Source organism: Talpa europaea, assembly GCF_964194135.1.
Source record: "Talpa europaea genome assembly, chromosome: 6".
NCBI lineage: Eukaryota > Metazoa > Chordata > Mammalia > Eulipotyphla > Talpidae > Talpa > Talpa europaea.
Genome location: NC_140072.1, coordinates 42,916,994 through 42,934,930, shown reverse-complemented (window position 1 = coordinate 42,934,930; position 17,937 = coordinate 42,916,994). Strand labels below are relative to the sequence as shown.

The following is a 17,937-nucleotide window of genomic DNA, read 5'->3' as shown; positions in this document are numbered from 1 at the left end:
GCTGCTCCCCTCAGCAGTGTACTTCGGTCCTTCTGCCTGCTCTGCTCCCCGCTCTGGCTCTGGTGAATTCTCTCACCCTCCCGCGCTTCTGACTGTGCCCAGTGCATGTATAAACAAAACAAACAAATAAACAAACAAATAAATAACATGCCTCTATAAAAAAAAAATAAATATTAAAAAAAAAACAAGTTAGGAAAATTAACTCCTTTTTTTTAATTTATGGGTGAAAAGCCATGAAAGGGATTATTTCTTCACCTTAATCTTCATTATTGAAAAGCCATTATTGAAAAGTAGAAGGATAGTTTGAACCTGAAATCCAGAAACACAAGTTTTCATTTTCATTCCCGCTCTCATGTGAACTGTCCATGTGACCTACGAAGTACATTTCTCCTCTCTGAGCCAATTTCCTCTTTCGTAGAGCAAGAGTTTATCTAGATAGTCTGAGATGTTTCCTGCTCCAACATTTCAGTCTATGCCTTTTAATAGATTGATGAAACAAAGCCAAAAAAAATTAAAACAGACAAAGGAAAGGAAGAGGTCACACTGAAAGGGCGGGGGGGGGGGTACTTGTGGTTGATTGAGCCTAGACTCTGGTGTCTCAATCCCAATTTGGCAAGTTAGTAACCTTGCAGCCTTGGATAGAGCCCTTAATCTCCCTGGACCCTGACTTCCTCATCCATCAATCAGTAAAACATGGTGGAATACTTACCTAACAGGTTTGATGAGAGTATTAAATGACATAATGTGTTATAGTATCTGGAACATGGCAGACTGTTATGGGTCCTTTCATCCTTCCCACTAACTGCCATGCAATCTAAAAGCAGATTATAACTAAAAGGGCATGAGCTGAGACAAAAGACTGAATTGTCTCTGCATGTGTTTGCCCATGCACACTTTCTTCCTCTGAGGAGGCTTTCTACCACCAGAAAAGAAATAATTGCATCCCCTGACATTTCCAAGGCAGAGTTGTGTTTCTTTCTAAATTCAAGCAATCCTGTCAGATGCAACTACATGTTTTGATCTTAAATGTTCCAAAGATGTTTAAAATTTTTCTGTCCTCAGGTCTGCAATAGCAACAGCATGACTAGAGTCTGCCTCCAGACTCTATCACACCATGTATTCAACTATGGAAACTACCTTCACCCTTTTCCTGTACATCACAGAATAAAAAAGAGATTTTGTTAGAGGAGGAAAAGAGAAGAGAGGGATCTATCAAACCTTTTCTTCATATAATTTTTATTTTAAACAAAGAATCCTGGAATCACCAAATGATGGGCTATTCGAGGTGGGAAAGACCTTAAAGATGATCTACTCAGTCCCGTCAGTTGGTCTTCGTGATGAGACTCAAAACCTATACACAGTGGAGAGAAAATTGGACTTGGAATTAGAAGCCAAAGTCCAGTGCTGAATCTACCAATTTTTGACCATGGATTTGTCACTTAACTCTTCAAGTGTCCTCATCTGTGAAAGGAGATAGCAATTGCTACCTCTTATGTGTAAAATGAGGAGCCAGGGAGAAGATGCAGATGAGAGCTCTTTGTTAATTATAAAGCAGCGTTCAAATGAAAAGCATCAATTTCTTAGCTTATACTATATCGCCCACTTACCAAAATATATTATCTCATCTTGCATATCTAATTTTGTGAATCGTGAAAGAAAAACAGAGATGCCAAGCAAAATCCCTGGCAGAGAAAAGTGTATGATAATTTTTTTCTGAAGATTTAAGTGAAAATGACTGAAAAGGGGGCTTTTGAGGTCTCCTTAGGGTCAAAATTAGGTATGTAAAGCCACCCAAGTCCCTGTCACAGGACAGCCCCCAACACACTCGCAATGCCAGTAGAGAGGGCAACCTCACATGTTTCTCTCTCTAGTCTTTAGAAAAAGATGGTCTGGTAGTGAGGCTTACTCATGAGTCAAACTTGGCTCCCACTGACATGAAAGCAGGCTGCCCAAAGCAGAGCAAGGACCCCTCACCCACATTGTTCTTCCTCTCAAAAACCAGTTCCAAGAAGGTCATATAAAGGAAAATGCTGACACCCCAACCTGAGTTGGCTATCTAGAAAAATATTCGTCTCCTTTTGATAGCCCAGTGCACATTTGGCGAATTCTCTCCTGCAAAAGAGTGTCAGAGGTCAGGATGGGAGTTGCCACTGATGGTGGAACCAGGGTGTTTTCCAGCATTACAAAGTAGCTAACAGCCCTCCCAGAAACTAAGGATCTTTAGGGTTTCAAAGGAGGCATTCCTGAAAATGCCCTCCCTGTTGAAGTTTGTAAGAACTCTCTTTTCTTCCGTGAAGTAAGGTGTAACAACGATGATTTTACAGGTTCCCAAGTGACAGAAGCCATCATTAGTGTTGTTACTATTTTTGTTTAGTTACATTTCCATAGCAGCCCAGATTCACAAAGTGCTTTGTAATTGTTTCTTAGTAATAATCCTCATAAGATCTCCAGGAGGCAGAGGGGATGACCAGGATTAACATTTCTGTGTTGTTTTAAAGGGAACTACAGCCATAGAGAATGGGCTGTCATCACATTCTCAAAGGATCTGCCCTGGAGCTCCCCAGCTCTGCCCCAATCTGATCCTACCTTTACATTGCCTACTACCTGGATGCCAGTTGCTTGTGTAGTTTTTGTTTATTGCACCACATCTGTGACCAGGAAGAACTAGATGTGGCAACAGATTCAGAGACGTTGCACCTATCATAGACCTCAATGGCCATCTATCCAATACCATGATTGAAAGTTAAACAACACCAGAGAGAATATTTGGCCCAACTCACACAAGGCACTGTACTCCTAGTGCTGAACATTTTTTGCTTTTTTGTACCACATGTGATGCCTCGTCTTTCTCTCTTTACCTTCTACCCCTTCTCTTTTCTTCCACCCATCTCCTTTATTTAATAACATCAAGAATCTTAGGCTAGCATGAAAAAATAGAAAACAGGGTTCTTTACTGTACATTCCCTGTGACGTATTCATGGCCACGCCTACTTCAAGGAAGACAAAAGGCTTAGAAGCAGTGAGAGAATCATTTCTTTGGGGCCTGAGTCGGCAAAGGTATTGTGCTTATCAGATCTTTGGCTCTTAACATATCTTTTATTTTCTCCTTGGCTGTTGTCTCTCAAACTGTCTTCTCTGAAACTAAAGCTTCTTCTTCCCTTTCTTGCCCCTGCCTGGTTTGGTATATGAGAGAGAATCACAGTTCAGAAAAGGAATTTTCTACTGACGGGGAACTGAGGGACAGAGGAACTGGATTCACATGCGGGCACTGGTGGTGCCACAGAATCCTCCTTTTGGGGGGGATATCTCTACTAACAAAAACAATTAAGAGAAAGCTGGACATTTCCAATTCTGTCTCTCTCTCACATTTGTGTAAGACAAATACCTTATTCTTGGGGATTTGTGGGTTGTTGTTTTTTTCAATTTATCCAAACTTTCACTGAATGCCTATATTGGTGTAGGCATTCACACATAAGGACTTATAAGAGATACCGAAATAAGTAAGACAGATTTTAAAAGAAGTGGAAGGGGGAGATACATGTACAAATAATTCAAGGGAGCAAAAAGAAGAATAGGGAACAGGCTGAGTGTGGGCTAAGTCATTAAGTTTCTCAAGAGGTCCCAAGCGGAGGTGGTTCCCCTTGCAGGCATTTTGCTCAGAGGCAAGCTGAGTTGTCAGTCTCTGGTGTTCTATGTTACAGAAGGTAAGATGGCCAAAGTCCCTGACCTATTTGAAGACCTGAAGAACTGTTACAGGTAGGAAATATATATGTCTTGTGATTTAATGTGGGGGCAGAGACTCATTAGAGTCCAAGTAGGAGGTGTGGTGACCAGCATGGGGTCAGACTGGCAGATCCTATAGAGATATGTCCTACCTCTGAAGTCAGGGCAAGTTCAACAAAGACCCAGGGAAACTATGCATTCAGCAAGTTAAACTGAGATGGCAGGGCAAGAGTCATTTTAGGAATATTATTTTTAAGGTCTCTAAGCCCTAGTGAATTTCAACATCTACTTAAATACAGTCTCTGTTGGGTTCACATTAGCCCACAGCAATCTGCGCACGTGGATGTGCATACACAGTGAAACTTAATTCTCAGATGAATGAATACAAATTTAAAGTTATAGAATACTTTAAATACACATAGTATTTCCATTACTGATTAATATACACTAACAGGCTAGCAAAGTGTTGTCTGGGCATTTTGCCAACTAGAAATTATTCAGTCTGTTTCAGTGCATACAGGGAAGCAATCTGTATAACATATGATTTGGTTAAAATTAAAATAAGATGCTCCAAAAGTACTTCTTTTCTCTTAAGAAGCTTAATATTCTCCCCTGAAATTCAATTGCAACTATTCAATTTGTTAGCCAAGCCATCTTCTTTATAGGTAAAGTTCAAGACCGGTCCTGGTGATAACTAACTCCAAATTAGTGAGGTACAAATTACTGTATGCATGTGCATGTAAAGAAGTCCTTAATTTTCAAAGATGATAGTAATGTGTGTGTGTGTGTGTGTGTGTTACACCCAAAGCTCTAATGTGATCATTAAAATACGTTGCCCAGTAACTGTAGCGATATAACAAACAGAAATGCATTCTCGTCATCTTGCTTTGACAGTGAAAATGAAGACTACAGTTCTGAGATTGACCAGCTCTCTCTGAATCAGGTAAGTTAAGCAAATGACTGTAATTCTTATGGGGTTACTATTCCTTTTTAAAAAAAAATTGAAGTAACACAGCACTCTAACATGTTTCAAGTGCATTACTGAAAATCGACCTGTATATAAACGACAACAGGTTCACCACTAAAAGTCCAGTTCTTTCCTTCAACATACCACAGCTCCTTTGCCCTGATCTGCCAGCTCCCTTCTTCTCTTCCCTCCTGGTGGCCACTAATTGGTTTTATCATCCAAAGGCTTATTTTGGTTTTATTCAGTTTATCTCTTTGGGATTACTGTTCTTATGCGGTAGTTTCTCCACCAGATACTTTTGTTTATTCTCACTGGAGGTCCAGAGACATGTTTTTCTTCATTGTGAGACCAACTGCCTTCTACACTAACAGTTGATTAACACTCTTCATGTTTACCCGCTTTTCCCAGAATAGAGCAGAACTCTCCTGAGACTCCCAAGTGCTGGAGTCTCTCGGGCCAGGCTTCATCAGAATGTTACTTATGCTATCCTGAGTCAGCCCCTTGGTCACTTCACTAGGGAGTCTGTCTCCTATACTCAAGTGCCATGGCCATCCCCTCTGGCACTAACTCTAGAGTTAGAGATCGCTCTCCAAATGGAATAGCACCTGATGTCAAGGTAGAAGGAGCAAGTTAACTGAAATGAGAAATCTGCAGCTACTCACCAAGCTGTGTTCTTTTGCGAGGAGTTTGCAAATAGGCCATGTAAGGACTACCTGGCCTTTTCCCGCACTGACTGTAAAATTATTCCCAAAGAAATATTTCTCAAATATTTGAGTACTGCTAAGTACACATTTAACCTCCTGAGAGGGAATTAACTAGAAGGCTACCACCCACTAAGATCACTTGTAAGCCCGTTTCATTTGCGAGTCTACAGGCAAAATGACAAGGTCTTCCCAAGGGATCACAATTCCCTTGCAGAGCAAAGCTGAAAGAAAGGAAGGGAGAGAGGGAGGGTAGAAGACACAGGAAGGGGAGGGAGGGAGGCATGGAGAGAGGAAAGAAGAGGGGACTGGAAGGGGGTAAGACTAGTGAAACATGGGTTATTACCCAAAACCAAAAGGGAGATCCTTGTTAAGTCTGTTGCATAAAATTCAACTGAAAAAGTGTCACTCAGTGGTTATAAACAGCCTCTCAGCCTCTCCACTGTCCACCCTCACAGAAATCCTTTTATGATGTAAGCCACGATGCAAGACATGACCCACTTCATGAAGACTGCAGGGATAAAGTTCAGTCTCTGAGCACCTCCGAAACCTCTAAGACGCCCAAGCTTGCCTTCAAGAAGAATGTGGTAGTATTTTCAGCCAATAGGATTTCAAAGAAAAGAAGATTGAGTTCAAATCACCTCATCATTGACCATGACTGGGAAGTCATTGATAATGATACAGAAGAAGGTAAGGGGTCCAGTACAATAATATCCTTGTTTTACACTTGAGTAAACTGAAACAATACAAGGGGAAATAAAACCTGCAGTCAGAGTAACAAGAGGGCAACCAGGCTAAATCTGGTAAGTACAGGAAGCAAAATGATTGTCCCCTTCTCCAGTGGGGAGAAGGCAGCGATGATGGCATGAGTGTGGGGTGTCTGGCTCACAGCTCATTTCCTGATCATGGTGGAAAGGCCGTGTGACTTTGAGCCTTTCTGCAGAAAGCAGTTATGTAATGCCAATGGGTGACCACTTCCAAGCCCACGTGTTAACTATGTCTCTTCTACAAGTTCCTCAGTGTTTCTGTGTTGTTTCCTCCACTGTAAAATGGAGGTAATCAGAGCCTCTACTTGATATGAGGATTAAATGAGGAAATATATTCACAAACTATGGGCTAGAACAATGCCTGGCGCACAGTAAGCAAATGTTTGCTGCTGCTGTTTTTGTTACTAATACGGCCTTTTTAATACGAACACTACTGGGCCTCCCCGATAGTAGTTGACGCCAGGTTGACGCCAGGTTGACGCCAGGTTGCAAAGCTGCCCACAGCCTCTGCAGCGCCGGTTCAATCCCTGGCTGGTACCTGGCCACCGGAGGAGGGTCCCACATGGCACACAGACCTCTCCTGCCGCCCGCTGCTCCCCTCAGCAGTGTACTTCGGGCCCTTCTGCCTGCTCTGCTCCCAGCTCTGGCTCTGGTAAATTCTCTCACCCTCCCGCACTTCTGACTGTACCCAGTGCTTGTATAAATAAATAAATCTTAAAAACAAAACAAAAACAAAAAAAATTATTATTAAAAAAAATACGCACACTACTAATTTATTAATGCTGCATAATTCTCTCTGAACTTCAAAACAATCCTACATTTTCATTTAAGAGGTGAGGAAACTAAACTCAGTAAAATAGTAACCTACCCAAAGTCACATACTATGTAGGTAGGAGAGTATCAACAAACTCAGTTCTTTCTGACTACAAAAATCATGATTTTTCTCTCCGCCTTTACTATACAAACCTCTATGTGAATTATAAACCAATATTTTTAGTATAAGGGATTTTGAAGACAGCAGCTCAACACTAATACATGTTCATCTAGAAAATTGGAAAATATAAGAAACAAGAGTCATTCATGATATCACTCAAACGTTGCCACTGCCACACCATGGTACGTTCCTTAAAGTCTGTTCTATATGCAAACATCCACGACAAAGATATTAAACATTATTAGGATTATGTAACATACAATTTTTAATCCAACTTTTTCCACTGAGCAGTTTAGGAAGGATACTTCCGAGTGCCCTTTTTTCACCTTATAAGTTAATGCAACAAGGGCTTATAGGGAGAAGTTTTTAAATAAATGTAGTCACCACTGGAAAAAAAAAACTATGAATATCCATATCAATAATCTTCATGTCTATCAGCATTAGAATCCTTAGAATAGATTCCAGGAAGAAGAATTACTCAGAACCATGAGGATTTGTGAAGCTATTGATACACTAGATAGCAGGCATTTAAACCTGAACCCTGAGTGACATATACAATTCTTAACATCTTCACCTTTTTCTCAGAGTGCATTCATTTGAAATATATATGGGGAATACGATGAGTCTCCCGGCTACTTAGAAACCTCCAAACCAACCCAAAATGAAAAAGCTACACAAGTAATCTCTTAATAAGACCAAGCAACTGCCTGAGGAATCAAAGTCTGAAAGCAAAATCAATTAAGTAACACCAAGGATAATCCTAGAGTCAGTTCTGCTGCTGCTTGGGTTATTTCACTTCTTTCTGTTTCCTCAACTCAGTTATTCCTAACCCCTCCATGGCTACTTCGGTGCTTGTATTAGAACGGTTGTCTCATCTGGGTTTGTATCTTGACATTAATCTGAACTTGTGGTAATGGTTTTAGAAATCATCCAACCCAGATCAGTATCTTACAACTACCAGAGCAGTACGGAATTCACCTTTGGGAGGAAAATCAAACAAAGGTGCATCCTGAACGATGCCCTCAACGAAAGTGTGATTCAATCCGCACCAGGTCAGCGGTACCTCAGGACAGCTGCACTACAGAACCTGGATGATGCAGGTAAACGCCCAACGCTGTCATCCTCCTCTCTTGTTACTTCTTTTTTTTTAAAATTTATGCATTGAAGAACTGGGGTGTAGGCCAGAGGTGTGAGGGGTGAGAAGATTCACCAGAGACAGAGTAGGGAGCAAAACAGGCATATCCACTGAAATACCAAGCAGCAGGCAACACAGAAGAATGGCACAGCACCAGGAATCTAGAAAAATTTATTATTTGATAGTAGAAATCTTGAAGGAAATAAGGAAGTAACATGGGGCTTCCCTGGTGGCATGGGCTTTGAGTCTCGGTGCTATCATTCCCACGGCCTGAGTTCGATCCCCAGGCAGGGAGCTAACCCATATAGCCCAGCAAGCCTCTCCTGTCTTGCCTGCTTCCTTCTTTACTTCCAGAGCCATCTTCATGAAGAGAATCCAAGTTATGTTTCTTTAAAGCATATCCCAAACCTGGATTCCTATGCATTAATAATTTTACAGCTCTTATTAAGCATTGTTCTCTTAGGAAAACTAAACAATTTATCACTATCAATGGCCACACATAAGTGGATCAGTTTCCCTAAACCTCTCCATTTTAAGTCATTATGAACTAATGACCTCACAAACTGCAGGTTTTTATCCCATTAATGTAATTGCAAGGGCTTCAACAAATACTCAGCCTGATATGCTTACATATCAGTAGAAGATTCTAAATTTCAGTGACTCTAAGAATCTCAACATTCAACAAAGTTCTAAGGACATCAACCAAGTATTTACCTGCCTAGTGATGTCACAATTATTGTGAAGATACCAAGATATATACTATTCCACTCGTAGCACTTACACATACACTACAAAAACACTTGATTTTCTACAAATACAATGAATCTAATCTATTTTTGTTTTTCTTTTTGCCAGTGAAATTTGACATATATGCCTACAGATCAAACAAGGATTCTCAATTTCCTGTGGCTCTAGGAATCTCAGACACTCGCTTCTTTGTGAGCGCCCAAAAAGAATGTGAACCCATACTGCTAAAGGTCAGTTATTCTCAATCTCCAATTTACCTTCTTTTAGAACTACACATTTGTAAATGAAACCACTAGGAAGTAAATGATATTCACAGGGTAGCACAGAACTCCTCTTTCCACACAATCCCCACCTGCCCACCTGTCCCTCCATCCTATTTCTCACTTATCCCCAGAAAAAATTTTAGGCAGGATTTGTGAGAGAGCAAGTAAAATGGAGATGGGAAGAGTAAATAAAAGTAAATTGTTTTCTGCCTTCTTTTTCTTTTCCCTGCCTGATCCTATTCCTTTCCTCTCCTACAGCATTTTCTTCTGATCGTTTATCTTTGCTAATGTATACCTAACATGTCTGATAGGAGACATAGGACTATGGGACTCTCCTCCAAAAAACTCAAATAATCTGATTGAAATCATAGAGGATTAATCACCTACCATGGGCACCAAGCCAAAAGCTGGCTGCCAAGGCTCTAACCTGGCCTTCTGGTTTTGATGACTCTCTCCTCATTGGGGCCAGCATTATCCCTCAAGCCAGTCCAACCTCCACTTCCTTCCCTCTTCCCCCCAAAAATACACACACATTATCACCCTAGCCTTAGTTTTCTCCACTTATAAGTATGTGACTGTTATTCAGTAAATGTATAATCTGACCCTCCCTGCCCCACCACTGCCCTCAATTAGGACTTAGGTGTGCACATGTGTTTCTCTCCCTGGATCAAGTGAGATGAAAGTGATGTCAAAAGAGTAAGGCTGTAGCGTCATTCATTAATTCATTCAACAAGAGTTAGGTATTGGGAGTCTTCTATTTTAAAAACACAATACTAACATTTATGTAGAGAGTGGGGAGTCAATGTGCCTAGTTTTATAGAACACACACACACAAAAATGCAAGGTACTATGAAGAAAATGAAACAAGGAGGAGGTAGAGAAAAATGGAATGTGCCATTTAGACAGAGTGGCAGGGGGAGAGCTCCCTAGGAGATGAAACCTACTAATAGAAGGGAGCAAGTCATACAACGGGGAGCATGGCGGGCATTCCAAACAGAGTGCACCCAAGCCCTGAGCACAAGAACTTCAAGACCAGCTCCAAAGATCAGAGGAGGTGGAGCACTGTGAGGAGGGAAGAAAAGTAGAGGCTACTGTTTGCAGAGCTTTGCATTGAATTTCATTTGAAATAATGAAATCATTACCTTTTCATTAGAAAAGGCATTAAAAGGTTTCAAACAGGGAAGTGTTATGCCTTCACTCATATTTTCTAAAACGGAGACTAGATAAGAAGGAAAGCATCAGAGAAAGCACGGAGCCCATTAGGAGGTTCTAACAATAGTCATGGGTGGGAAATGGTGGGCCTGGTGGAAAGATTCTGGTTGTATTTTGGAAATGGAGTCAATGGGAGGAAGGGGAGAAACTCCATTTACTGCAATGGAGAAAAAACTGAGAGGAATAGGTTTGAGAAATAAGATCTTTGCTGATATTGACAACCCCAAGGAAACCTCAAAAGGATATTTAGTTGCTTTAGATTAAAGAAGAGTAGAAGGGCCTCCCCTGGTGGCGCAGCGGTTGAGTGCTGGGCTGCGAAGCTGCCCGCAGCCTCTGCAGCGCCAGTTCAATCCCCAGCACCGGTTCAATCCGCTGGGACCCCCAGCAAGGGTCCCACATGGTGCACCGACCTCTCCTGCCACGCCCGCTGCTCCCCTCAGCAGTGTATTTCATCAATCTGCCTGTTCTGTTCCCTGCTCTGGCTCTGGTGAATAATCTCACCCTCCCACGCTTCTGACTGTACCCAGTGCTTGTATAAATAAAGACCTACAAGAAAAGTTCACCCAAAAGCGATCACAATTGTCAAAATTGTACTGAAAGGATCCAGTGTTATACACTTGGGAAGTTTTGTGTGGGGTTAGTGTGTACATACACACACATGCACACACATTTTTATTTTTTTTAACCTTCAACTGCTTATTTAAACATGGAGATAAATTATTTTCCAAAAGGCATGATTTACACACTCAGGGAGCAAAATGCTTAGAGGTTTAGAATCACTCAGGCTCAGATTTGATGCAAAATGTCCTGTGCCTATGTTGAAGGCAGGACAAGAACAATGTTTCACCCCTACCCACCGTGCAACAGCAGGACATTAGTGTCATAGGCAATCTTCGTGACTAATTTCAAATTCTCTCCAGTTAAGTAAGGAAATAAACTTAGTCAAAAAGACTGAGCCATACATCTAATAGGCATGTAATAAATACTTGCTGAATGAACAAATGAATGAAGAACTCATCATATTACAAAGTCATAGTCCTATAGTGCCATGTTCTCACGAGGGTCAAATGCCAAGGGGTTGAGCTTCAGTTCTTTTTCTAGCATCATCTTCTTATCTGACCAGATCTCTGTTCTCCTTATCATAGGAGATGTCTGAGACACCCAGAATGATCAAACAAGAGACAGCTGAGGCCAGCCTCCTCTTCTTCTGGGAAAGTCATGGCTCAAAGAACTACTTCAAGTCAGTTGCCAATCCAACATTGTATCTTGCCACGAAGGAAAATGAGCTGGTGCACCTGGCACGTGGACAACCCTCTGGTATTGATTTTGTGATACTGGAAATCTAGTCTTGACTCTTAAGTCAATTAAGCATGTGATGTGTAGACAGTCTGTATGTACCATGTACATGAAGCAGTCAAATTCTTCACTCTTAGTCATTTGCTGAGCATGTGCTGAGACTTTGTAATTCTTAATGAATGTTTACTCTCTTTGTGAGAGAACAAGGTCTATTAGAACCAACGCTAATATATAATGTTGTTTGTTATTTAAAGAACACCCTATACTTTGCAAAGTACCAATCATTTTAATTATTGTTCCTCATTAACAATCCTGGGGGGACCAGAACTACTGACTATTGCTACCAAAAAAAAAAAAAAAAAGACTATCCATACAACAGGTGGGTTAACCACAGCATAAGAAAATTAAGAAATACCCACAATAGCAGTTGAAAGGGGAAGCAATTACCCAGGATTTCATTGTAACTGCTTGCCTTCTGTTTTGAAATTGCTGATGGGCCCTTAATTAAGTACTATACATTTCTGGGGCTCAGTTTTGTCAGCATCAAAAAGGGAGAGAATGATACTTTATTCTTCCTGCCTCAACAGTATTTTATTCCAACCAGTGAGATCACTTTAGTAAAATGCTTCTTGAAACTTTGTCTTCAGAAGCAGAGAAACATGAAATGTTATTTTAAGATATTACTTATATATATATACATATATTTATAAATATATTTAAGGATAATTATAATATATATTATAAATATAATAATTATTATATTTTATAATTTATAAAATATAAATATATTTTATAATTTATTATATATATTATAAATACATAATATATTTATAGCAGTATCTGAGTGTGGCTGGACCTCCTCAGCAACAGTAACAGTATTCTCCCACTTAGCTACACTGAGACACTTTGGTCAAAATCATGCTTTTTCCATTACCTTGAAGATCTGTATTCTAGTACCTGAGAGTTCTATAATTATGATAATAAATTTTTATTAATTATCTTGTTTGTTTGAGTTGCTAATTGGTCAATTGTTGACTCCTCTGCCTCTAAACTTGCTTTGGCATTCTTGTGTCATTCCATTACACCTGCTATCCAACTACTAGCTTATGTACTTAATTCATTTTGGCAACCATAGGACTACTGTTATCTAAATGTCTTTTCTAGAATGTAAGCAATGCTACTTCTTGGTTGTATAAGTTCTGAAAAAAAGTCCTCATTATCATTATTAATGATAAAAATTGATACATTATTATCAATTATAATTGAATAAATCACATAAAAAAGTAAGTCTGACACAATCATTTGCTAACTGAACCAACTGGTAAGAGTTCACATAAATAACTACATATAATGTTCCTTTAGAAGCAAACACAGTTGGTTCTAAAGCCAAATCAAGATACTATAGTTTTTCTCCCCCACTTGTTAGTCTGCCAATACCCTTAAGTGGCATTAAGAATGATAATATTCCCAGGATCACATCCACAGCCCATGTTCATGTGTCCTTACAGACACACATACAGAGCAACATTAAAAACTAAAGGTCCACATCACATGCAAAAGATGCAAAAGATTGAAACTAGACTACTACCTCACACTATACACTAAAACCAAAATAGATAAAAGACTTGAATGTAAGACCTGAACCATAAAATATGTAATAGAAAACACAGGCAAAACATTCCATGACATACACATCAGAAACATCTTCAAGGACCCATCTCCAAAAGCAACCAAAATAAATGAAAAGATAAACAGCTAGGACTACATCAAACTAAAAAGCTTTTGAACAGCAAAAGAGACAGTAACCAAAACAAAAAGATACCCCATGGAATGGGAGAAAGTATTTGCACTTCATACAACTGGTAAGAGACTGATATCAGTGACCTACAAAGAGCTTACATAATTGAACAAAGCAAACAACCCAGTCAAAAACTGGACAGAAGAGCTAAAATGACACTTCCCAAAAGAAGGAATGCAAATGGCCAAAAGGTATAGGAAAATATGTTCAACATCACCTATTATGAGGGAATTGCAAATCAAAACTTAGACCAGTGAGAATGGCCCATATTTAAAAAACTGGCAACAGAGAGCCTCCCTGATGGCACAAGGGGTTAAGCATGGCACTATGAAGCAATCCGCAGCCTCTGCAGCACGAGTTCGGCAGCACGAGTTCGATCCCCAGCTGGCCAGGAGCAACCCACATGGTGCAGCAGACCTCTCCTGCCTCGCCCGCTGCTCCCCTCAACAGTGTATTTCAATCAGTCTGCCTGTTCTGTTCCCCACTCTGTCTCTGATGGATCCTCTCACCCCCCACATCTCTGGCCTGTACCCCAGCTCCTGTATGCATAAATAAAAAAATCTTTAAAAAAATTTTAAAAATACAATAAAAATATAAATAAAAAACTGGCAACAACAAATGGTCACATAGATGTAGAGAAAAAGGAACCCTCTTACCCTGCTGGTGGAACTGGGAACTGGTCCAGCCACTATGGAACACTGTGTGGAGCATCCTTAAAACAGTAAAAATGGGCCTCCCTGGTGGTGCAGGCGGTTAAGCTCCACACTATGAAGCAATCCACAGCCTCTGTAGCACAAGTTCGATCCCCAGCCAGCCAGAGAGAAATCCACATGGCAAGGCAGTCCTCTCCTGTCTCGCCAGCTGCTCCCCTCAGCAGTGTACTTCAGTCAATCTGCCTGTTCTGTTCCCCATTCTGTCTCTGGTGAACACTCACACACCCCCCACACCTCTGGCCTGAACCCCAGTTCTTGTATGAATAAATAAATAAATCTTAAAAATAAAAAAAAAAACAGGGTCTCCCTGGTGGCACAGTGGTTGAGCGCTGGGCTGCAAAGCTGCCCGCAGCCTCTGTAGCGCCGGTTCAATCCCCGGCTGCCAGTGAGGGTCCCACATGGCGCGCAGACCTCTCCTGCGGTGCCCACTGCTCCCCTTAGCAGTGTATTTCATCAGTCTGTCTGTTCTGTTCCCCGCTCTGGCTCTTGTGAATTCTCTCACCCTCCCGCGCTTCGGACTGTACCCTGTGCTTGTATAAATAAATAAATAAATCTTTAAAAAAAAAATAAAAAATAAAAATGGAGCTACTATATGATCCAGCAATTCCACTCCTGGAAATATACCCAAAGGACACAAAAGCACTAATCCGAAGGGAAACCTGCAATCCCATGTTTACTACAGCACTATTTACCATAGCTAAGATGTTGAAACAACCTAAATGCCCTGAAACAGATGAGTGGATCAAGAAGATTTTACACACAATGGAATATTACTCAGCAATCAAAAAAAAGTGCTCGCTTCGGTAGCACATATACTAAAATTGGAACAATACAGAGAAGATTAGCATGTCCCCTGCGCTAGGATGACACACAAATTCATGAAGCGTTTCATATTTTTTTTAGAAAACCTAAATAAGGGACCGGGAAAAAGACTAATTAATACAAAGTAAAAATCAAAATCAACAAGCAACTATGGACAGAGATACGCTGTGGGGGCGGGGAGAGGGGAGAGGAAGGATTAGGGTCAAAATAAGGGGGGGTGCAATTGTATGGGGAATAGAACCAAAACGAAAATGCATACATTGTGCAAAAGTGAAAAATGATGTAAGAATTACATAAAATGAAATATTTTAAAAAAAAGATAAACTCATGCCATTTGCAACAGCATGGATGGAGCTGGAAGGGATTATGCTACACGAAATAAGTCAGAAGGAAAAAGAAAAATATCACATGGTCTCACAGAGAAAATATAAGGAAACTAAACAAAGGATCAGGAAAAAGAAAAAACTTGCAGGCAAACCATAGATCTTAGGCATACAGCAGGAGAGGGAAAGGAGAAGCGGGGGAGAGAGGGTCAAAACTGGAGGGAAGAGCACAAGGGACTATGGTGATAGTTCACAGGTGCTACGGTGGTGGGAGAACTATGGAGATACACGTGAGGGGAGAAATCAAATACTCTACAAAAATTAACAATGATGTAAGAAAGTAAATTAATATTTTTTGAAAAGGTGTGTGGGGACCTCCTTGGTGGCGCAGGCAGTTGAGCGCCGCACTGTGAAGCTGTCGCCAGCCTCTACAGCCAGGTTCGATCCCAGCCGGCCAACAAGAATCCCACATGGCATGGCAGACCTCTCCTGTCTCACCGGCTGCTCCCCTCAGCAGTTTATTTCGTCAGTCTGCCTGTTCTGCTCCCCGCTCTGTCTCCGGTGAATCCTCTCACCGTCCCGGGCATCTGGCCTGTACTTTGGTTCTTGTATAAATAAATAAACCTTTAAAAAAAAAAAAGTGTGTGGCATATAATACCAGATGGACTATTACTCAGAAAATAAGATGAACTCTTGCCATTTTCAACAACATGGATGGACCTGGAGATCATGCTAAGTGAAACAAATCAGAAGGAGAAATGTTACTGCAAAAAGGATACAAAAACACAGGAACAGAACCCCTCTCACCAATTCTAGGTCCACACACCTGCTGTCACAACTATAAACAAGAACTTTGGAGCAGCAAATCAGAAAAATAATTTAACATGGTGGAAAGAGAACTATAGTAGAAAAGGACAGCATCTAGTTACTAAATGAAGATGAGATGAAGCTTCACATGCCAGGTCTCATCTGAAGTTGGTGCCTGCAGTCTAGACCCTGGGCCTGCTGCAAAGTCTTATCACATCCTACCACCGCAGGGACTGGCGGTGTACCTCTATTGTTAACACCGAGGGCCACTTAGTCCTCCTGGGGGCAAAGGCCCATTGGTAGGGTGATCTGCCAATGGCTGGTCACCCCATTCCCCTCCTTTTATAAGGGCTCCCAGAAATGGCTGTTTTGTTTCACCTCTTTCCCAGCAGCCCACTAGCCCCCTGAATACAGCTGTCAGGGGTAGAGCTCCCAGCATAGGGCTATACTGGTATCCTGTCAGGACTTCAGGCAGGGGAATTCAGCCCTATTCCTCCCACATCTAGGTCAGGTAGTTGGGGGGGAGGGGACAATAGGGAGGTTTGCTCCCAACCCAGGTGGAGGCAGAGTTGCCATTCCCAAGCTTTGGCATTGGGCTGTGGGGGGAGAGGGGGGGAGTGGACAAGACTATTCTACCGCAAATATCAGATGATTTCACTCTCATGTGGAATATAGAGAAACTGACAAAACTAAACCAAAACAAAGCCTAGAAATATGACTTCAAAATTGAGACTATGAGAAGGGGGCGGGAGGGCAGGAGGGGTGGGAGCAAAGGAAAGAGGGGAGCCCAATGGTCTAATGTAAAGAATTATAGGTCCTTTTTTGTGTTGTGGTGACATACCTCTGAGGAAATGTGACCCTATTCCCCTAAATCATATACATTGTTATAAAACAATTTTACCTGAGTAATAAGAATTTTTTTTTTAATTTTAAAAAGAGGTGCCATAAAAATCCAACCATCACTTCTAGGTGTATACCCCAAAGAATTCACAGAGGATATGCCAACAATTATATATGCCAACGCTCAAGTTCACAGTGTTGGAGAAATAAATTCTAGCCCTTTACCCAGGCAGAGGAAGAACCAGCGGTACTTCAGGAGAAGCTTTATTACTCATGCATGAGGTCCCAGACCTGGGTAGCCCGGTAAGGTCTGAGCCCCCCTCCACCCTCCTTTAAAAACCAAGGGTTCCTTTTATACAAAACTGTGTCCATATTTGTTACATTGATAACATCGTTTTTCAGCAGGCAAAGTCCCCAGACAATCGGGGCAAGGCAAGGGGGGAAAGATGCAAGCACTCAGGGATGGCTCTGGAGAGAGACACCAGCTTGGCCTGCTGCCCGACCTTGCAGATAAGAGTGCTGAGGCCCTGGCCATGAATCTTGAAAGGGAAGGAGCTGTAAGTAAGCAAACTTGCTGATTATGCCTGCATTGGCATGTTCATTGCACCTGGGCTGGAAGTTCTGCTGGGATCTTTATTATATTCATTTGCTCAACAATATATTTTCTCCTCACCAGCATTTACTAGAGCCAGAAGGTGGAAGTCACCCAAGCATCCAGGAGAGAGGATAAACATACAACAAGAGGCTTTCAGCCTGAGAAGGGAAGCAAACTCTCACACGTACTGCAACACAAATCAACACTGCGGGCTTCACGCTAAGTGAACTAAGTGAGTCAGAAAAAGACCAACACTGCACGTTTCATCTACACAAGGTTATGCGAGGGTATACG

At 41.3% G+C, this 17,937-nt stretch overlaps 1 protein-coding gene across 1 annotated transcript; it reads left to right on the top strand.

The window, feature by feature from the left end:
* Positions 1-3,709: 3,709 nt before the first annotated feature.
* Positions 3,710-11,795, top strand: IL1A (interleukin 1 alpha; the record flags this gene model as incomplete). The annotated part of the gene is made up of 6 exons (XM_084234810.1): positions 3,710-3,756; positions 4,618-4,666; positions 5,850-6,081; positions 8,016-8,192; positions 9,083-9,204; positions 11,595-11,795. The coding sequence occupies 6 exons, from the start codon at positions 3,710-3,712 to the stop codon at positions 11,793-11,795; spliced, it is 828 nt and encodes a 275-aa protein (XP_084090936.1).
* Between the last annotated feature and the right edge of the window lie 6,142 nt (positions 11,796-17,937).